The sequence below is a fragment of the Melanostigma gelatinosum genome (assembly GCF_949748355.1).
Source record: "Melanostigma gelatinosum genome assembly, chromosome: 15".
In the NCBI taxonomy this organism is placed as follows: Eukaryota; Metazoa; Chordata; class Actinopteri; order Perciformes; family Zoarcidae; genus Melanostigma; species Melanostigma gelatinosum.
Genome location: NC_136648.1, coordinates 5177766 through 5194271, shown reverse-complemented (window position 1 = coordinate 5194271; position 16506 = coordinate 5177766). Strand labels below are relative to the sequence as shown.

At 44.8% G+C, this 16506-nt stretch overlaps 1 protein-coding gene across 3 annotated transcripts in view; it reads left to right on the top strand.

Moving 5' to 3' along the window:
• The window catches only part of adgrl2b.1 (adhesion G protein-coupled receptor L2b, tandem duplicate 1), a 79309-nt gene extending 75371 nt beyond the window's left edge, over positions 1-3938 (top strand). For 2 of the 3 annotated variants that reach the window (XM_079284354.1, XM_079284353.1), the window contains one exon: positions 1886-3938. In XM_079284354.1, coding sequence (XP_079140480.1) covers positions 1886-2766 — 881 coding nt within the window. In that variant the 3' untranslated portion in view covers positions 2767-3938. The remainder of the gene's footprint in view (positions 1-1885) is intronic. The other variant, XM_079284355.1, reaches the window with a different exon arrangement.
• Positions 3939-16506: the final 12568 nt, after the last annotated feature.

Sequence of the window (16506 nt, the reverse complement as noted above, 5' to 3'; positions counted from 1 at the left end):
TCCCCCCCCCCCCCCCCCCCACCTCCCCTGAGGCAAACCGCTGCACTCAGCTCATACACGGGAGCTGCTACAGGAAGCACTGACAAACAGGGGGGGGGGGGGGGGGGGTTACAACATATGGAAAGTAGTTTGAGGATACAAGGCAGCAGCATGACACACAAATGTCAAAACCTGGTGTGAAGATCACCAACCAAGTATGAAATGCGCGCAGAGAGACTGTCAAGTTCAACATAAGCTTTTTCAAAAGCTCGCCTGCTATAGTCATTACATTTAGCTCCTGGAAAAGGGATGAGCGTGTCCTCTGTTGTAAGTGTATTAATACTAAGTAACGCTCTGCAGATGTTCAACCGATGCAGTAAAATGGGTAAGGAGAACATCTTGGATGAATCTCTGCTGGAACGGTTCCCAGAGTGCAGCTGTCGCCGTGTCCACTTGAATTCTGTTCACATGGTTTCCCCTCTCTCCCGGCAGACACTACCTGGCTGCAAGAAAATCACTGCCTGCGCGTAAACAAATGCAAATTTGGAAGTATGGTCTATTTAGAGAGGTGTCTAATAAGCTTCCAACCTCGTTTTGTTTTTGCCCTTCTGCACCCTGTGCTCTATTCACTCTTTTTTTTTTAGAAATGTCTTTGATGTCGTTTTAGAGCTTTCTTCTTCAGTTGCTATCGTGCTTCTTTTTTTTCCCCCCAGACATTCATCTGAAAACTAAGAATACAGATTCCCCGTGTGTGTGTGTTTTCTTTTCTTTCCGCCTTTGACGACTTCCCCCTCACGCTGTAAAATGTCAGCCTTTCACTTCCAGGCTCACAGTGGACCCAGTAAATAGAATCCTCACATCAAAAATCAAGCCGCACTTCACCGCCATCCTGCTACTCGCACTTAGTCATCGGGCTGCACAAAATTAGAGTACTCCTGTGTGTGTGTGTGGTTCACACAAAGATTTACTGTAGACTTTAAAAAAATACCGCTTGTGCTTGCTGCTGAACTCTTTCACCTGCTGAGTCCAGGATTCAGTTGTCCTTGATTTGTCCTTTAGCTCTCTCAGACGGTGAAACGTCGCTGTCATTCTCCACCGACAACAATTTGAGCAACGCATCACGTGGGCTAAATTATAGTTAATTGCAAGGACACAAAGACTTGGATTGACTGAATCCAGGCTGGATGTTGAAGCTTTTCCCACTTTGGTCTTATTTCAGTGATTCAGTTGTTTCTGCTGCAATTGAAAAAAAGCATCTGTTTTTACTTTTTTTTTGCACATCAGCTGTTCTCAGGCCAGATAGCCTGAGCAGACACACTTGATGTGAGTGTTGGCAAAGTGAGTCATTGCACCGTGCCTGTGTGTCGTGGTGTGTGGGGGCTGTTGCTGTGCTTGTGGGGCCCCGGTGCAGAGAGGTGGCTGGCCATCTGTGTTCGACGTTACTCTTTTGTCTTGCCTTCTTTTTAAACAGGTGGAATGTTTTATTCATTGTTTGTGTCACAACACTTCCTCATCAGCTCGTATTCATTTATTTATTTCCATCCTATCCTGTTGCTTTTTGTATGCTGCCGTGTTGTTAGCTGGTCGTCGCGTGTTGCCGTGCTATGTTTTTAAAGTCATCTTTTGTTGTCATTTCTCCAATATTGTTCAGGATAATCTCTTAGATTGGCTTTAATGATATTCAGCCATAATGAGGACGGACATGTTGGAGAGCAGATTGGGTTCTCCTTTGAATTTTAAAACTTATATTTGTATATAATTGAAATTAATCCAGAGATCAAAGAGCACAAGAGTGCAGTGTCCTGAGCAGTATCAAGTTGTATGTGGATGGTGTAGTGGACACTGTTTTGTTCTACAAAGGCAAAAAAAATCCTCTCTCACGCACTCTTTTGGCCTTTTGTTGCAGGACAGCACTCTCTGAGCAACAGCAGGGACATCAGTGCCATGGACACCCTCCCCCTCAATGGCAATTTCAACAACAGCTACTCCCTGCGAGACGACGACTATGAGACCGTGGGCGTTAGAGCCCCGGGTGACCTGGGGGGCCTCCACCTGGACGATGTCGCCTTTGAGAAGATGATCATATCTGAGATTGTCCACAACAACCTACGGCCCCGCGGGGCCCCCAAAGGCCGCGCCCACCCGAGGGAGCAGGACCGGGCCTTGCCCCCGCAGACCAGAGTGACGGCGGACCGAGGTGGTGGTGGGGGGGGCGGGAGCGGCAGCGAAGATGACGCCATCGTGGCGGATCACGCCGAGGCGGCATGCCCCCAGAGAGGAAGTGGAAGAGGAGGCCACGCCACCCTGGAGCTGCTCCTGCACCCCCACCACAAGGAGGTGCTGGAGGCCCCCCTCCTGCCCCAGAGGACTCACTCCCTGCTCTACAGCGCCCAGAAGGCCCCCAGGCGCCTAGAGGGTCAGGGCGGCGACCACGGCCCTGAGACTGTCACTGCAGTGGAGGACGTGGGCGCCCAGTCACCCAACAACAACAGAGACTCCCTTTACACGAGCATGCCCAACTTGAGAGACTCGCCCTCGCCCTCAGCTTCGCCGTACCCCCCAGAGGAGGAGGAGGAGGAGGAGCTCTCCTACTCGCCTCGAAGCGAGAGCGAGGACGCGTATCACAAAAGCATGCCTGAGCTCGGCGACGTGCCGCAGCCCCTGTCATACTACCACATAAACCGAGGCACCAGCGACGGCTGCATCATCCCACCCAACAACGAAGACTGCACACAGGAAGGAGAGGCGCCCAGCGACGGACAAATGCAGCTCATCACCAGCCTCTGAGCCGGCCCTCTTTGTTTGCACAGGTTTCAACAGATGGCTGCTTTCGGTCGATGTCAAGAGAGCCGGCGAGTCTGGCTCCGCACTCCACATGCCCTTCCTGTTAGGACAGGAAGTGAAATGTTGTCGGGTGGGAAAAGGAATGTAGAAATTACTTTTTTTTTTGCACACAGATCCCATTAACACACAAAACACGTCCATCGGCGGCCGGACAAATGTGGACTGTGAAAGCGCTGCTGTTGGACGAAAGAGGTGCAGAGAATAACACACAGGCCGTTGCGTCAGAGACAAGTCTGGCTTTTCTGTTGTACTGTACTGTAGAAGAATAAGGGATGAAAAAAAAAATACTTCAAGCAAAGAACTTTGAAACTCCGGACATATTCTTTGGGGGACTTTGCAGAACCAGGGTCTTTTTAGTCATGAAGTCCAGAACTAGAACTAGTGTGGCTCCACTGCACAGTCGGGACTGTAAAGTTAAGAAACCACTAATTCAGACTCAGGCCTTATATTTTCTCTATTGCACATTTAACTGTTGTCAAAGTAACAGCTGAAGAAAATATATTTTGCTGTACCACTAGTGTAGAAATGAAAAAAATTAAGAAAGAAGAAAAAAAAGAAGAGAAACTGCAACCATTCAGTAGTTAAGGCCTGTCGATGTTAATACGATTCTTCAGACAAGGTTCATAAAAATGGTGGAAATGTGCTTTTTCCTCTCACACTTGACTCGTTGTATTATGTTTGAATATGAAAAAAAAAGAGAAGTTTCGAGAGAGCCATATGAAATCATGCTCACGTCTCTGCTTGTGAAGTGCTTTTGCGTTCATGAATGATGAGTTTTTGCCAGTCGTATATTTGTTAACACCGGGCCATGCACAGATTTGGAAACTTGTGTAATTTATTTTACTTCGAAAGAAATTGTCACGTTTAAAGACTTGTGTTCACGCCAATGCGATATTGCAATTTTTGCGGACATATTTCATCCTTTGACACTAATTAATTTATTAACTGAACTATTCAGAAGAAGAAAAAAAGAATATGGTTGTAAAGTGTGAAATGTTGTTGCAGCACTGATTAGGTTCAATTTATTTCTTTTGTAAGAGTCCATCATCATCATCAGCTGATATTTAATTCAACTCCTGTTTGATATCAAATAAATGTGGAATTTTTTTCTTGTTCTCAGAGGTCTGTCTGCTTTTTCATGTTTTGCATAAAAAATGTTGCTATGATCCATAAACATTTCATTACTGTCAACAAATCTCATGAAAAGACGAGAACTAACAATATCTGGGACAGAAGGTGCTGCAGGAATGAGTCCTACGACACGGTGATGATGAACACAAGCCTCGGAGATTTTAATGTTTCCATCAGTAAATAACCATCTCGTCAATTTTGAAACTTTTACGTGTTTTAAAAAAGTCGGTTGCCAAGTTTACTCTGTTTGCCGAGTCGTCCGCCTCCACAGCCTCGTGTATTCTCACATTCACGCGTGGTGTAATTCATTTATATATCGTTCAAAAATCATGAAAAGTTGTGTTTATTTGTGAAGAATATCTTGCTGAGCAAAACTTGCCATTAACTCTGTTTGACACAGAGCTTCTAAAATAATCCAAAAGTGAAAATTGGCCATTAGGCTTTTTGTCGAGGGAATCAGTGATGCTAGTTTCCGGGGTTGGCCAACAAAAACTACGTCCTATGAAGATGTGTATCTTTAAAAAACGGGTCCCCAATATACAGCAGCCCAATACTTTAAATGCAAACGTTACTCAACTAGGAATAATTTGTTTTATTGGGGATTGTTTTCATCTGCAGATTAATACACATTTAGTGCGCTATGAAGATTTACAGCAACGGGACACAATTTGAAATGAACCATGTTGATTTGAATGAAGGAACACACCCAATTCATTTTAAGTCTGAAGCAGATTTTAACTTTTTAGATGTCGCAAAAAAAGTGATTTACGCGCGTTTCCATCAACTGGGAAATGTAAGCGAATAAACGCGACTGTAGTGTAGTGTAGTGTATTATGACAATACTAAATCAATTAAACTTATGAAACTTTTTTGTCTTGAAAAGTTGTGACAGCTGGCTCAAATATTTTCTTTCGACAACAAGTAAAAGAGCCTCAATCCTTGAGCTGCCACGGTAAGAATACACGTTGACAGTAATTATGCAGGTTTAACAAGATGTGCCATAATCGTCTTTGATCGGTGTCTAAATTGTTCCATGTGCTGAAGTGTAAGCACATCATCCGAAGAGGAGACAGAGTGGATGAGACTCACATCATGGATTTAGTGCTCGATATGTCTTTCATCCGTGACTTTCCAGGAGTGTCCCGCTCCAGCTGACCACACACGCTCTCAGCAGGCCTACAGCACATGCAGCCGCTGTAGGATCTGGGTGGTGGTGCACTTTATTAGTTGGAGCAGGGTGCCAGTTTGCTGTCAAGAGACTTGACAAGGAGAGACCAAGGCAAAGCGCTGAGTCCACTATGGCTCTCTGCCTTGTTGTTTGAACATCAGCCTCTCGGTTTACACAGAGCCATCCAAAAAGGCCGGAGAGACAGAACCCTGGTCTGGAAATTATACGGAAACTTGGCTTCTGTTCAGATATAAATCAAATTGAATGCAAAGTCGATGACCCGCTCACGCTTCAGCGGGAACGGGCCAGGCATTGTCTGTGAAAGCTTCTTTATTATAAACACTGGAGAATCGACATGGTGGCTCACAATCTGCTTCACGTGAGACTATCCCTTCGGGGGGGCGTGTGTGATGTCACTGCGAGGAGGAGAAGTTTCCCCCGTCTGCGTTATCATAACAGTCAAAATTGTGACGAGCGGAGGTGCTGAGCTCCCTTTGTGAAGCATAAGGATCGGTTTTGCATGATGCATATATATTGGTTCATTACCACTAAGTCACCTGTGCTCTGCTCCCTTACCTTATTATCTTAAAGAACATTGGATTTTGAAATTGAACAACATATAGATGATCATGTCCTTTGCCCAACAACGGGATAATCTTTACGGTTTATATTTGGTCGGGAAAGGGGGAGAGAGGGGGGGGGTGACATGCAGCAAAAGGCCGCGGGACGGGTTCAAACCCGGGCTGTCGCAGTGAGGACTCAACCTTAGCGCATGGCCGCCGCTTTACCAGGCGTGCTACCAGGAGTCACTGTGTCACTGTGGAGTCAGCAATTTGGCCGTCGCCATCTTGGTTTTTTTTGCAACCAGAAGTGACACAAGAGGGTGGAGCTAAGGACAACCGGACGTTGCACGGAACTATTTGAATGCGACCAAAATGTTACGATCAACTGTCATGAACTGAAGACACACGGGGAAATGTTTAAAATTCTTAGACGAGAACTACTGCGTGGTGGCGATCACGTGGTGGCCTCGCCCTAAAGCATACTCTGCTTTATCGTTTACTCCCACAAGCAGAGCTCCTCCTAGCTGCCCCGCTGGGAGCCAACAAGGACACCACGTTGCTGGAGGCGCCGCTGGGTCTGTCCACGGTGGGCTTCTCGCTGCTGGAGGCCCCGCTGGAGTCATAGACTTCTTTTTGCAACCAGAGGAGTCGCCCCCTGCTGGCCATTAGAAATAATGCAATTTTATGCCACTCCAGCACTGGCTTCACTTTTCAGACCCGGAGGTTGTCGCCTGTTTGATACAAAAAGCAGAACATCCCGGACTCTCCTCACCCTGCTGTGATAATTTGCGGCTACTCATCCTCTTCAAAAGAAACTCCCTCCACCTTTGACTCTTCATTGAGTCCATCTGTGATGATCTGATTACATTATAATGCAGCATATTAGCCATGCAGTGTTTGCGCAGCGAATGGGAAAAGTTGTCAAAGTTTGCTGGAGATGAAATTGCCTCATTTATCAGCTCATCTTTTATCTGTGCGCAGTCAAAGCCCATGCTTCCGTGAGGCAGCGGCAAATGAAGGCGCAATAAGGTTCGGTCCGAGAAGACATTACCCGTGTTTTCATTTCAATCTGTTTGATGTTCCAGCCTCTGGTGATTTGGACATTATTTCATGTCCATCATCAAAAAGACATCAAACAAGAAGCTGCATTCAAAATCAGATCACAGAGCCTCAAACTCTTCTTCACTTCGCTGGAGTCAACGCGGGCTGGTGGCCAACTGGAAGCAGAATCAACCCCAGAGTGTGTTTCACTGACTTATAACACAAATAACGTCACCGCCAGCAAAATACCTCCGCTGATTAACTCCATGCCCGGCTTTCTTACGGCAGTTTATTTCAAAGCAAGCGACGAATTGGCCCATTTGGAAATTCTGACCGCGAGTAGCAGCAACTTGGGCGAGTTTCAGCGGTAGATTTAGTGATTTGAGGGCCCCCGGCAAACGCCATCTTGCTTTACTTTTCACCCTTTCTCTTACTGGGAATGTTGGTAGTGGCAGTTGTGGTAGAAGAAGAAGGCTTCTCACTTTCTCCTTTTTTTTTTCTCCAATGAAAACTGTTATTACCATAAATAGTAATACTAATGCCGCACAGTAAAATCAAAGTACACAGTACATATACAGCGAAGTTACTTTGAGGTACAATGAGAATCTAAATTCAATGCTTTTCATACCTAAACATCATCATAAATCTAGAGCTGTTGGAGGCCCACAGGACCAGGTTTCCTGCGTAGTCACCTAACGACACAGTAGAACCCTGGTGTTCTTCCCCTGCACAAGAGTGTATTCCACCGGTGTCTCTCACAGCGAACAGCTGTGACTTGAGTGTTTGACACAACTATGTCACGGCAGGTGTATCGCCGAGGTCCCAAAGAAGCGCAGTGTTCCAGAACGCTGCCAGCAGCGACACCACAAGCCGACCATGCGGCCCGGTCTGAGCAGGCATGTGTTGAACAGCCACTGCACTCGTTATTATAAGAAAGAAAAAAGGGGTTCTTGCAGAATCTTTACTTTAGCTATTGCGGGAACTATGCATAATTACATTAGCACCGCCACAATGCAGAAGTATTCTATTTCCTCGGGGCCTCTGCAAATGTGCAGCTTACATTCCTCTGCAGTTCCCTCTGCAGCAGGAAGATAAAGAACATGTGAATCGCTCCTGCTCTGCTGCCACCGTCCCACCGAACAACACAACAGAGTCAGCCAGAGAAGCCTTGGCTGACTCGGCTTCTCTGTGTGCAGATGAAGCTCCTGCACAGACACAGAATGCCCGCCTGCAGAAACGGCAAAAAGAAGACCAAATCTGGCTCCCCTCACATTTTTGGAGCTGTGGCGCATCACAGATATAGTACAGACTGTTATAGGGAGGATGCAAATGTGTGTTGAGGAAAAGCTGCACGTACTAATATAGCAACCAGGTTTTGTTGCCCTGAGAATGATGCTGCGCTGTTAGAAATAGCTTCTTTTCTCTTTTCTTTTTGCATAATGTCCTGGTTCCATAACTGCAATTTTAAGTGTGCTGCAAAAATGTTTAATTTTAGCTTTTTGGCATTTGTAGTTTGTTGTTTTCATGATTGTTTGGATATCACCACAACTAGCCCCCTCCAACACCAACAGGGGGCTGTGTAGAAAGAAATACGGGCTTTTCCTCTTCGACTTCTACAAAGAAGCCTATTATGAGAGATGAAGACTTTAGGTGTGTGTGTGTGTGTGTGTGTGTGTGTGTGTGTGTGTGTGTGTGTGTGTGTGTGTGTGTGGTGTGTGTGTGTGTGTGTGTGTGTGTGTGTGTGTGTGTGTGTGTGTGTGTGTGAGGAAGTGAAGGAAAGAAAAGGCGAGTGTTTCAGATAGAGAGTCGGAGAGGCCGACGAGGAGAAAGTGCGCGAGAGGGAGAGACTGTGAGGCAGACGGAGAGCAGCAGCAGTCTGCGACGTCAGAACCGATCCGAGTCTGAGCCCCTGCAGTTGTAAAACTGTCATACCTTGTAGGAAACACCAGCAGTGACCTCAGAATTGGGCTAAGGTAGCCTGTCTCACCCATTATACGGTGAACACTCACCAGAGGCCCGTGTTTTTGTTGGGTTGTGTCTGTTAAGATAATAGCAATGTATTCCCCTGAGACACAAACACAACAACGGCTATTAGTCAAATGCTCACGAGAGGAATTTTCTCTTATTTAAAGCAATTGCTCCCCCAAGTTTTTTGGTCCATTTGAGACAAAAACATAATGATTGTAATTTTAAAGACACTGGACTGGGGAAGGGGGAAAACAAGCGAATGTGAGAATAAATCTCAGTCGAGCATATCCAGCGTGACTTCAAACAAGCACGTTTTGAACATACAATATGGTCATTTTGACTGTGTGTCCCGTTTGATATGCCGATTCAGAGAGAGAGTATTGCCAAGAACAGCTCGGACATAAAAACAATCTCTGATAAATAAGAAATAGATTTATCTTTTCCAGGCTGAAAGTTGTATCGTATTGAGCATAAATGTTTTATTCAGTGGCGTTTCAGAGTGATAATTATAGCTCATTCTCGCAGATGTTTTCCATATATCTCTGAAACTGTATCGCCATTATTTACACGGGAAAACCCACCGTTATGCAAACACATCTGGACCTATTTTGCATTTCCAATTCATCACAAGAAAAGAGACAAAACATCAAAAACGAGGCAGCGACTGCTGATGTGATTCTTTTTGTGAAACACTGCTTCAAAATTTAAAATGCAGAAGAGAATGTTTGAATAGTTCAGTTGCAGAAGTGACTTTCTGTGTGACTGTGTGGCTCTCTGTACTTATTGCGTTGCCAGCGGCTTCACAGTCGGAGGGAGAGAATGTGTAGCATAAACTGCGGGGCGTCTTTGACTCATGCTTTATTTAAAAGGCTTTTATTCACAGCTAATTTACTTACAGTTCATTGAATCCCTCTCCCAGGATGTAACAAGCCTCTTCAGCAAGTGAAATACATGGCACAGTTACAGTAGCATGTGGAGATAATTATGAAGCCAAGATAATCAATGTCATGCTAGGAATCTCATTCAAAAGGTGCCCAAAGCAATGTTTTCATGGGCCATTGGTTATAGCAATCGAAGTGACGTGTGTAAGAAAAAGAGAAAATAAAAGAGAGCGTTGAAGAAGCTTGAGATATGAAACTATGATGAACTGAGCTACTACACATGGTGACATGTTTTGTTCTTGCTTCCTTGTAGTCGCTAAATGACCTTTACTACGGATTACACATACAGAGTTTCATATTTCATCAAAATATTTAGTTTAGGAGTTGAGACGAACACACATGCTCCAAACCACCCGCAAATATACAAACGCAAAACGAGAGCAAAATAACTGAAATGTTTCATTGTGACATTTGTTTTGGAAAGTTTTTGGCTGTTTAAACAATGTAAGAAAGGAATAAACAGTCTTTGTCTGACTTATAGCTTCACTGAATACGCTTTGACTGTATCCTGGCACTTTTATAGAGGCGGAGATCAAAATGTCAGAAAGAAGCTCCTCAGCTGTTTCGACCTCCTACTATCACAGCGTGGCCTGAAGGATTCTTTCCCAGAGGGGTCACGCTGGATCGGACTCTACGTCTGGGGACCCCGAGTCTGTGAGCCAGTTATTTCTGAGTACAATGTGGTGGAATTGTAATATAGTTTGATTCTTTTCATATCTAAACATCCTAATAAATCTACAGCTGGAGGCCCACAGGCCCAGGTTTCCATCGTAAAACGGTCAAATCTGCCCCTGGTGTGTTTCTACGGCCTTTATGACCGTGAGTTGGGGCGTGTGATGCAACTATATCATGGCAGGTGTATTGCTGAGGTCCCAAAAAAAAGCTCAGTGTGAAGTTGTTTGTTGCAATAAGCGACACCACGGGTCAAGCAGTCAGTCCCTTCTGAATTGAACAGGCACTAGTAGCCTACACGGCAGCTTCTCCAACTGTCAGCTGCATGTTAAGTTACCACCAGGTTGTATTTTTAGGGCAGGTTAGCACGGTGTAACCTTCCTAGCTCGTGTTTTTTACCTGACGAAAAGAAGCTGCTAATGGATACCGCACCTCGTTATGTGGGGACCCTCTCTACTCGGTGGCTCGTGGTCCTGGGGTCCACATACGTGAGGTTCACAGTCTCTTGATCTTCCCTCCAGCCGCTCCACAGTTTCTCCTGCTTGTGAATGACTTCATGAATATAAATCAAGAGTGCTGGTAAAAAAAAAGCCAGCATGCTCACACAGTCGATAGATTTCCGAGATAGAAGAGATTTTAAAATGTAAGAATTGTAACGGTACAAAATAAATAACGAATGCAAGTGCAAATATCTACTTCTGTGTTCAGACGGAGGTCTTCTTTTTCCATTCGTGCAACGTTAGAAAGAAAAAGCGTTCAGAAGTCGTCGGCAGACGTAAATAAGGAGCGATTTTGTGGAAAGTCTCTGAGCTGCAGCTCTGTGTTCTCTCTTCGGTGAGAGATCAAACGATAAAAGCTCAAGGCAGCACAAGAAATCGCCACGTTTTCCACCCCACACCTCCATACGTCTTTCACATTATAGGTTCTGGAGAGCACAGTGCAACACTTGTTCCCGCTTCGGTCACACCCAAGGCCGACATCTTTGGTTACACAATTGGAGCGAACCGACCAGTTTAGCAGACAGTCAGACCCAGTTTTAAACCCGTTACTCCGACAAACACCCGACCAGATGTGTTTTAACAACACTGGTTTGTGTGTAACATGAGCATATGTGATGCTGGGATTCAAACTAACTCTGCAGTAGACCGGTGAGTGAACAACTGTGCGTGGCTGTTGTGTTCACTGTTGTTGGTTGAACACGAACATGAAGCAGGAGGTGTTCAGTGACCAGTTTAGGAGTTCATTAAACGCTAAATATCGAGAGGAGAAAAATGACTTTGAAGTCATTTTCATAATTACAGACATTGACGTGGACTAATTTCAGTTTTTATATGCTGGCAACGCAATGATTTGGCCCTTGCTCACTTTCTTCACCCATAAAGAAACATTTAGTAGTTACGTTAGGAAGTTGCATCCTCGTTTTTAGCAGAGCAAAAACGGTATTTTTCAGTAAAATGCTTAAAGGAAAACCCCCCACTGCACCATGTTATGTATGTGCTCTCTGTTCCTTTCTTTATCTGAGGCTGCTTTAACAGTGCTGACAATGTGAATCTTCTGCATTGTGAAAATAAATAAGAGACGCACACGGCGATGGCAACTCTTTAAAAAACGAAGATGAAAAGCCTGAACAGTATGTGGCCATGAGTGTCGGAAGAGTTAACCTCTTCTGACACTTCCGAATCAAAGCATGGCTTTCTGCCACGTATGTACAAAACTGAGTAACAATGCAGTGTTTGCTGCTATGGCTCTGCAGGGATGGAATGTTGGAATATGGGAAATGTCAAACTGTCGTCCCAGAGGCTCAAAACCACCAGAACAAACGTAAATGTATATTTGTACAAAACAACGTATTTCAATGATTTTTTGACCTATAAATCTATACCCACATTCTTTTTATTTTTAAAGCAAGCTGACGCACTGGAAGGTGTTATCTGCACATTAGTCCATCAGTCTGCTCATTTTTGTAATGTCCTACGATTACAGAATTAAATTGAGACGTCAGCAAAACAGTCAAGGCCATAAGCTAAGCAAAATAAATGAATGAAGGGCTACCTGGTGCATTTAAAGCTCTCTCTCTCTCTTCTGCAAAATCTTTTTTTAAATGAGCGCGGAGCAGCCGAGCTCTCACGAGGCCCTTTCATCACCATCATCAGCCAACACACGAGCGTGATTGGCTGGGCAGACGTCACGTAAGGAAGAGATGTGTAAACACAGACGAAGGATTCACCCGAGAGTGAATCAAAGTCTCAAAGCACCACTGTCTGTAAGCACAGATTCACAGAGCAGCTTGCATGGCGGCAGACTCTTGGAAAGTCTCTGTCAGTCAACTTACTCAATTATTTAAAGGGTGTTCGGCAGTAACTGTTCAACATTTCAAGAAGAAATGATGATCCCAGTTGGGAAGAGATGAAAAACACCTTCACACTTCACTTTGAGTCCAACTCTGTAGCATCAGCAGTAGCCCTATATCAACACTATGAACGGTTTATTACACGTCATAACTTTGTAAGCATGTTAATGTATATAATGAATATAGTATGACAGTTATAATGTAAGATATAATATCAATAAATAAGTGCTGATGAATACTGTGGGCATACATTAATAATCATGAAACTGTTCTCATAGCTGAAAGTGTTGCATGTTTTTTTTTCAGAGGGTACTTTCCCGGGGTTTTAAATAATCATGTTCATAAGATGACCTTAAAAGTAGCTTATATCTGACTTTTCTCTTTGCACACGCAAACAACTAAATAGATTGAATGGTCCAACAGGACTGTTCTTGACCCTCCCTTGATTTTCAAACGGTATTTCTTGTTTTCCCTGGTGACTTTTCCGGGGTTAACTGTAGTTTAATGCACCGTTCAAAATCTGCAGCTGGAAAAGTGAACAGGAACATTTTTTAACAACCTCACAAAGCCCCTAAAGCCTAAAACCCGGATCTGTCTGTGACCACCTCACCCAAAAGAGGAAGCGGTCCCTCAAAGCGCAGACTCCAAACGCTGAACATCAATCTTCCACGTGGGACAGAGGCGATGTCATTTCTCTGACCGAGCCTATCAAGTATTGATTTTGAAAGCACCTCCTGACGGTTGAATTGTAATAAACATAATTCAAATGTGGACCGAGGTTGGTGAGATATAGTGGAGACCTTGAAGGCATTCGGGAGAAATGGGGAGGACAGGGCTTAAGTTGTTTTCAGGAGGTGGGGGAGGGGGGAGGGGGGGTCTGTCCTGGACATATTTTTCCTGGAGGAGCAGCAAATCTTGAGGGAGAAGTTGTAGTCAAAAAAAGATTCATTTCACCATAAAGAGGATGTACGGTACGGCCAGGCTGCGTCCTGGAGTTGTACAATTCGATAAAGCCGGCCTCGTGTGTCTGAAGAAACAAGTTCTATTACTCGTCCTTGGGTGTGAGAGCACGTATAACCTGTCTCGGCACCGAGAATTAAGGACGGAGCAAAGTGAATGAAACATGCCCGACACATGCACGCAACTTTAATAAGAAAAACTGTGCAAGTGTGTGAGTCATGACAGAAGACAACGGGGTAAACTGCTCAACAAGGGATGCCAGCGTTGATGTTGGATCCAGGCCCTTGAGCATCGTTGTGCGTTATGAGTTCAGCATTAATTGCTGCCTTTGGGAACGTTTGTTCTTGACGTAATTACTTGTCAGAGGGAACCCTGACTCTCCATGAAGCACGGGCTGTGGAGAAACACGTTTTGTGACAAATATTTCAGGTTTTTAACAAGACAGAGCTGATTCCCAACACTATAAAGAGCAAATATGTCCCTCTGTTACTGGTGCTTATACAATAATTGCAGCCCCAGTAGCCCACAGGCTACACCACAAAAAAACATATTTAATATGAATATTGCTTCATACGTGTCTGTGTTTTAGAGCTGAATGTTAGATATCATTGCTTCCTGTGTGGGAGGATTTCTTTCTTTTGTGTAAATTGAACATCTTTCAGTTTTAGTTGTTCGGACAACACAAGACATCTGAAGATGACACTTTGGGATTTCAGTATTTTCCCTTATTTTCTGACATTTTATAGGCCTAAATGATGAATTGATGAATTAAAAATAATAATCAGTGCATAAATCATGTGAATAAGTTGCAGACCTTCTATTTTTTTTACATCAATGCTCAATACGACTCTGTCTAAAACCGACCTACAATTGAATAAAAAAACAAGTTTTTGATTTCAGATTTCAGTGTCACTTTTCACATCTATTGCTCCGCTTGACCGTTTGACGTGCACCAACACTCTGGAACAGGCACTCATACACACGCACGCACCACACACACACACACACACACACAAGCACTCTGGCACACATGCCCTGTTGGACTTCGAAGCCTTGCGACCGTCATGTCCATCTTTTCAAACGCTGTCCAGACAGGAGAAAAACCTTGGTCATCAGCTCTCCTCTCTGAACCTGTCCATCACTGTCACTCTGGATCAGTGGTGCAGAACTCATCCTCCTTTCCTCTCCCGCTGGCCGTGCCCCGCCGGACTGGACTTGCTCAGTCTAGCCCCTCATATCGTTGTCAGGAGTCCCAACTGACAGCCTGCTGCTGCAGCTGATTCCAGTCTGTTGGCCCTGCTGCGGGCCCGATGCTAGCAATCTGTGCTTTGGCAGTGGGTGGCCGTCTGCTGAAGGAATAGCTTTGATAGGTACAATGATGGAGTCATTCATATGGGCATCTTAACACCCTGAAAGCACAATCATATGTATGAAATAGCAGCATGTTGGAATGGCAATCCCTGGCTTTGACGTGAGAATGCTCAAATCCTGCAGTTCACAGGGAGGGATGTGATGGAGATGTGGGGTGAAACACATGTCTCAACTGCTCGTGCAGACCGGATGTCACACCAATCCTGTGTCTGTGCATGAGCCCAGGCCTTTTCTCGCTCTCTCTCTCTCTCTGCACCACATGTGTGAATTCTATCGTAATGGCTGTGGTTTCCAGAGAAGTCCGGATCTTTCAAACAAACCACAACAGGCGGTAAACCCAGCTTCTCAACCTCCCACAGAGCCGGGGACAGTCAGTGGAGAAGTGAGAGTGGGGATTGGAATTTAATTACAGCCTTAAAGCCCTCAGAGTCCAATATGTGAGAGAGGGATGAGACATAAATCTACAGGGGTGCCTTTGTTTGTACGGTGGCTACAACAATAAAATCATTCAAAACCCACTGTGGAGACACGCATGTCTGTAGAACAGCAGTTCGAAGTTTGACGGATGAACAACTGGGCTTTCAAAGTCTGACATAGTCGCTCCTTCATCCCAGCTTTCTTTAATTAAAGTGTCCATTCTTCTATTGTGGAAAACTGTGCTTAAATAACAGACTGGGAGTAAAATAAAGACAAATATAGATTTGATTACACACCCTCGCCGGTATCGGTTTATTTGACTGTATATTGGAATTATGGTAAAATTTCCACAACTGACCCAAAGAAAATGAGATTTTAACTGTTTTCAGGCCAAAGGACGTGAGGGATTTCACTGATTAACCATTGAGACGGTTTACTAAACTATCTGTGTCTTGCATACGACACTTTGGGAGCCGAGAGTCACGGCTAGAATCAAATCCGTCTTTTTCCACATTGCTGACCACAAACGCAATTCCCCTGTGTCTAAGTGAAAGAACATGGACGCACTATTGCAAAGGAACCTTTGGCCTTATGATTGGATTCAAAGCTGCTTTGGCCGACACATCAAGGGAATGTTCTGGGCTGCAGATTGGCCAGACTGGCGGCAGAGCGTAGAATCTGCAGAGTGAGTTAAAAGTCACAGGCCTGCTCCCAATCCATTGTGTTTCAGCCAGGGTGGGGCACTGAGGATGAAAACCAGATTGAGTTGCTCCACATACTGTTCCACATGCAGCATGAAGAATAAGGACGGTGGGTCTGTCTCTTTTTTTTTTTTTTTCCCACTTTCGCTTCACATTTGTAACCAAGATCCACTGAGGACGTGCTGTTCTTCGGATTTGACTGGACTCCGCTCTGATAGGTGTGACAGGGAACATTGAAGGGTTTCGTTCACAGCGGTGTAGCTTGCAGTGCAACTCGGAGAAAGACAGAAAAGGGAGGCTTGTGGCTGTGTGAGAGGCTGACAGGGGATGGGGCACCCTCTAGTGCAGAAATCCAGATGTAGGTCACTGCCAAAAAATTCCAAAATCCTGATGTTCTAGC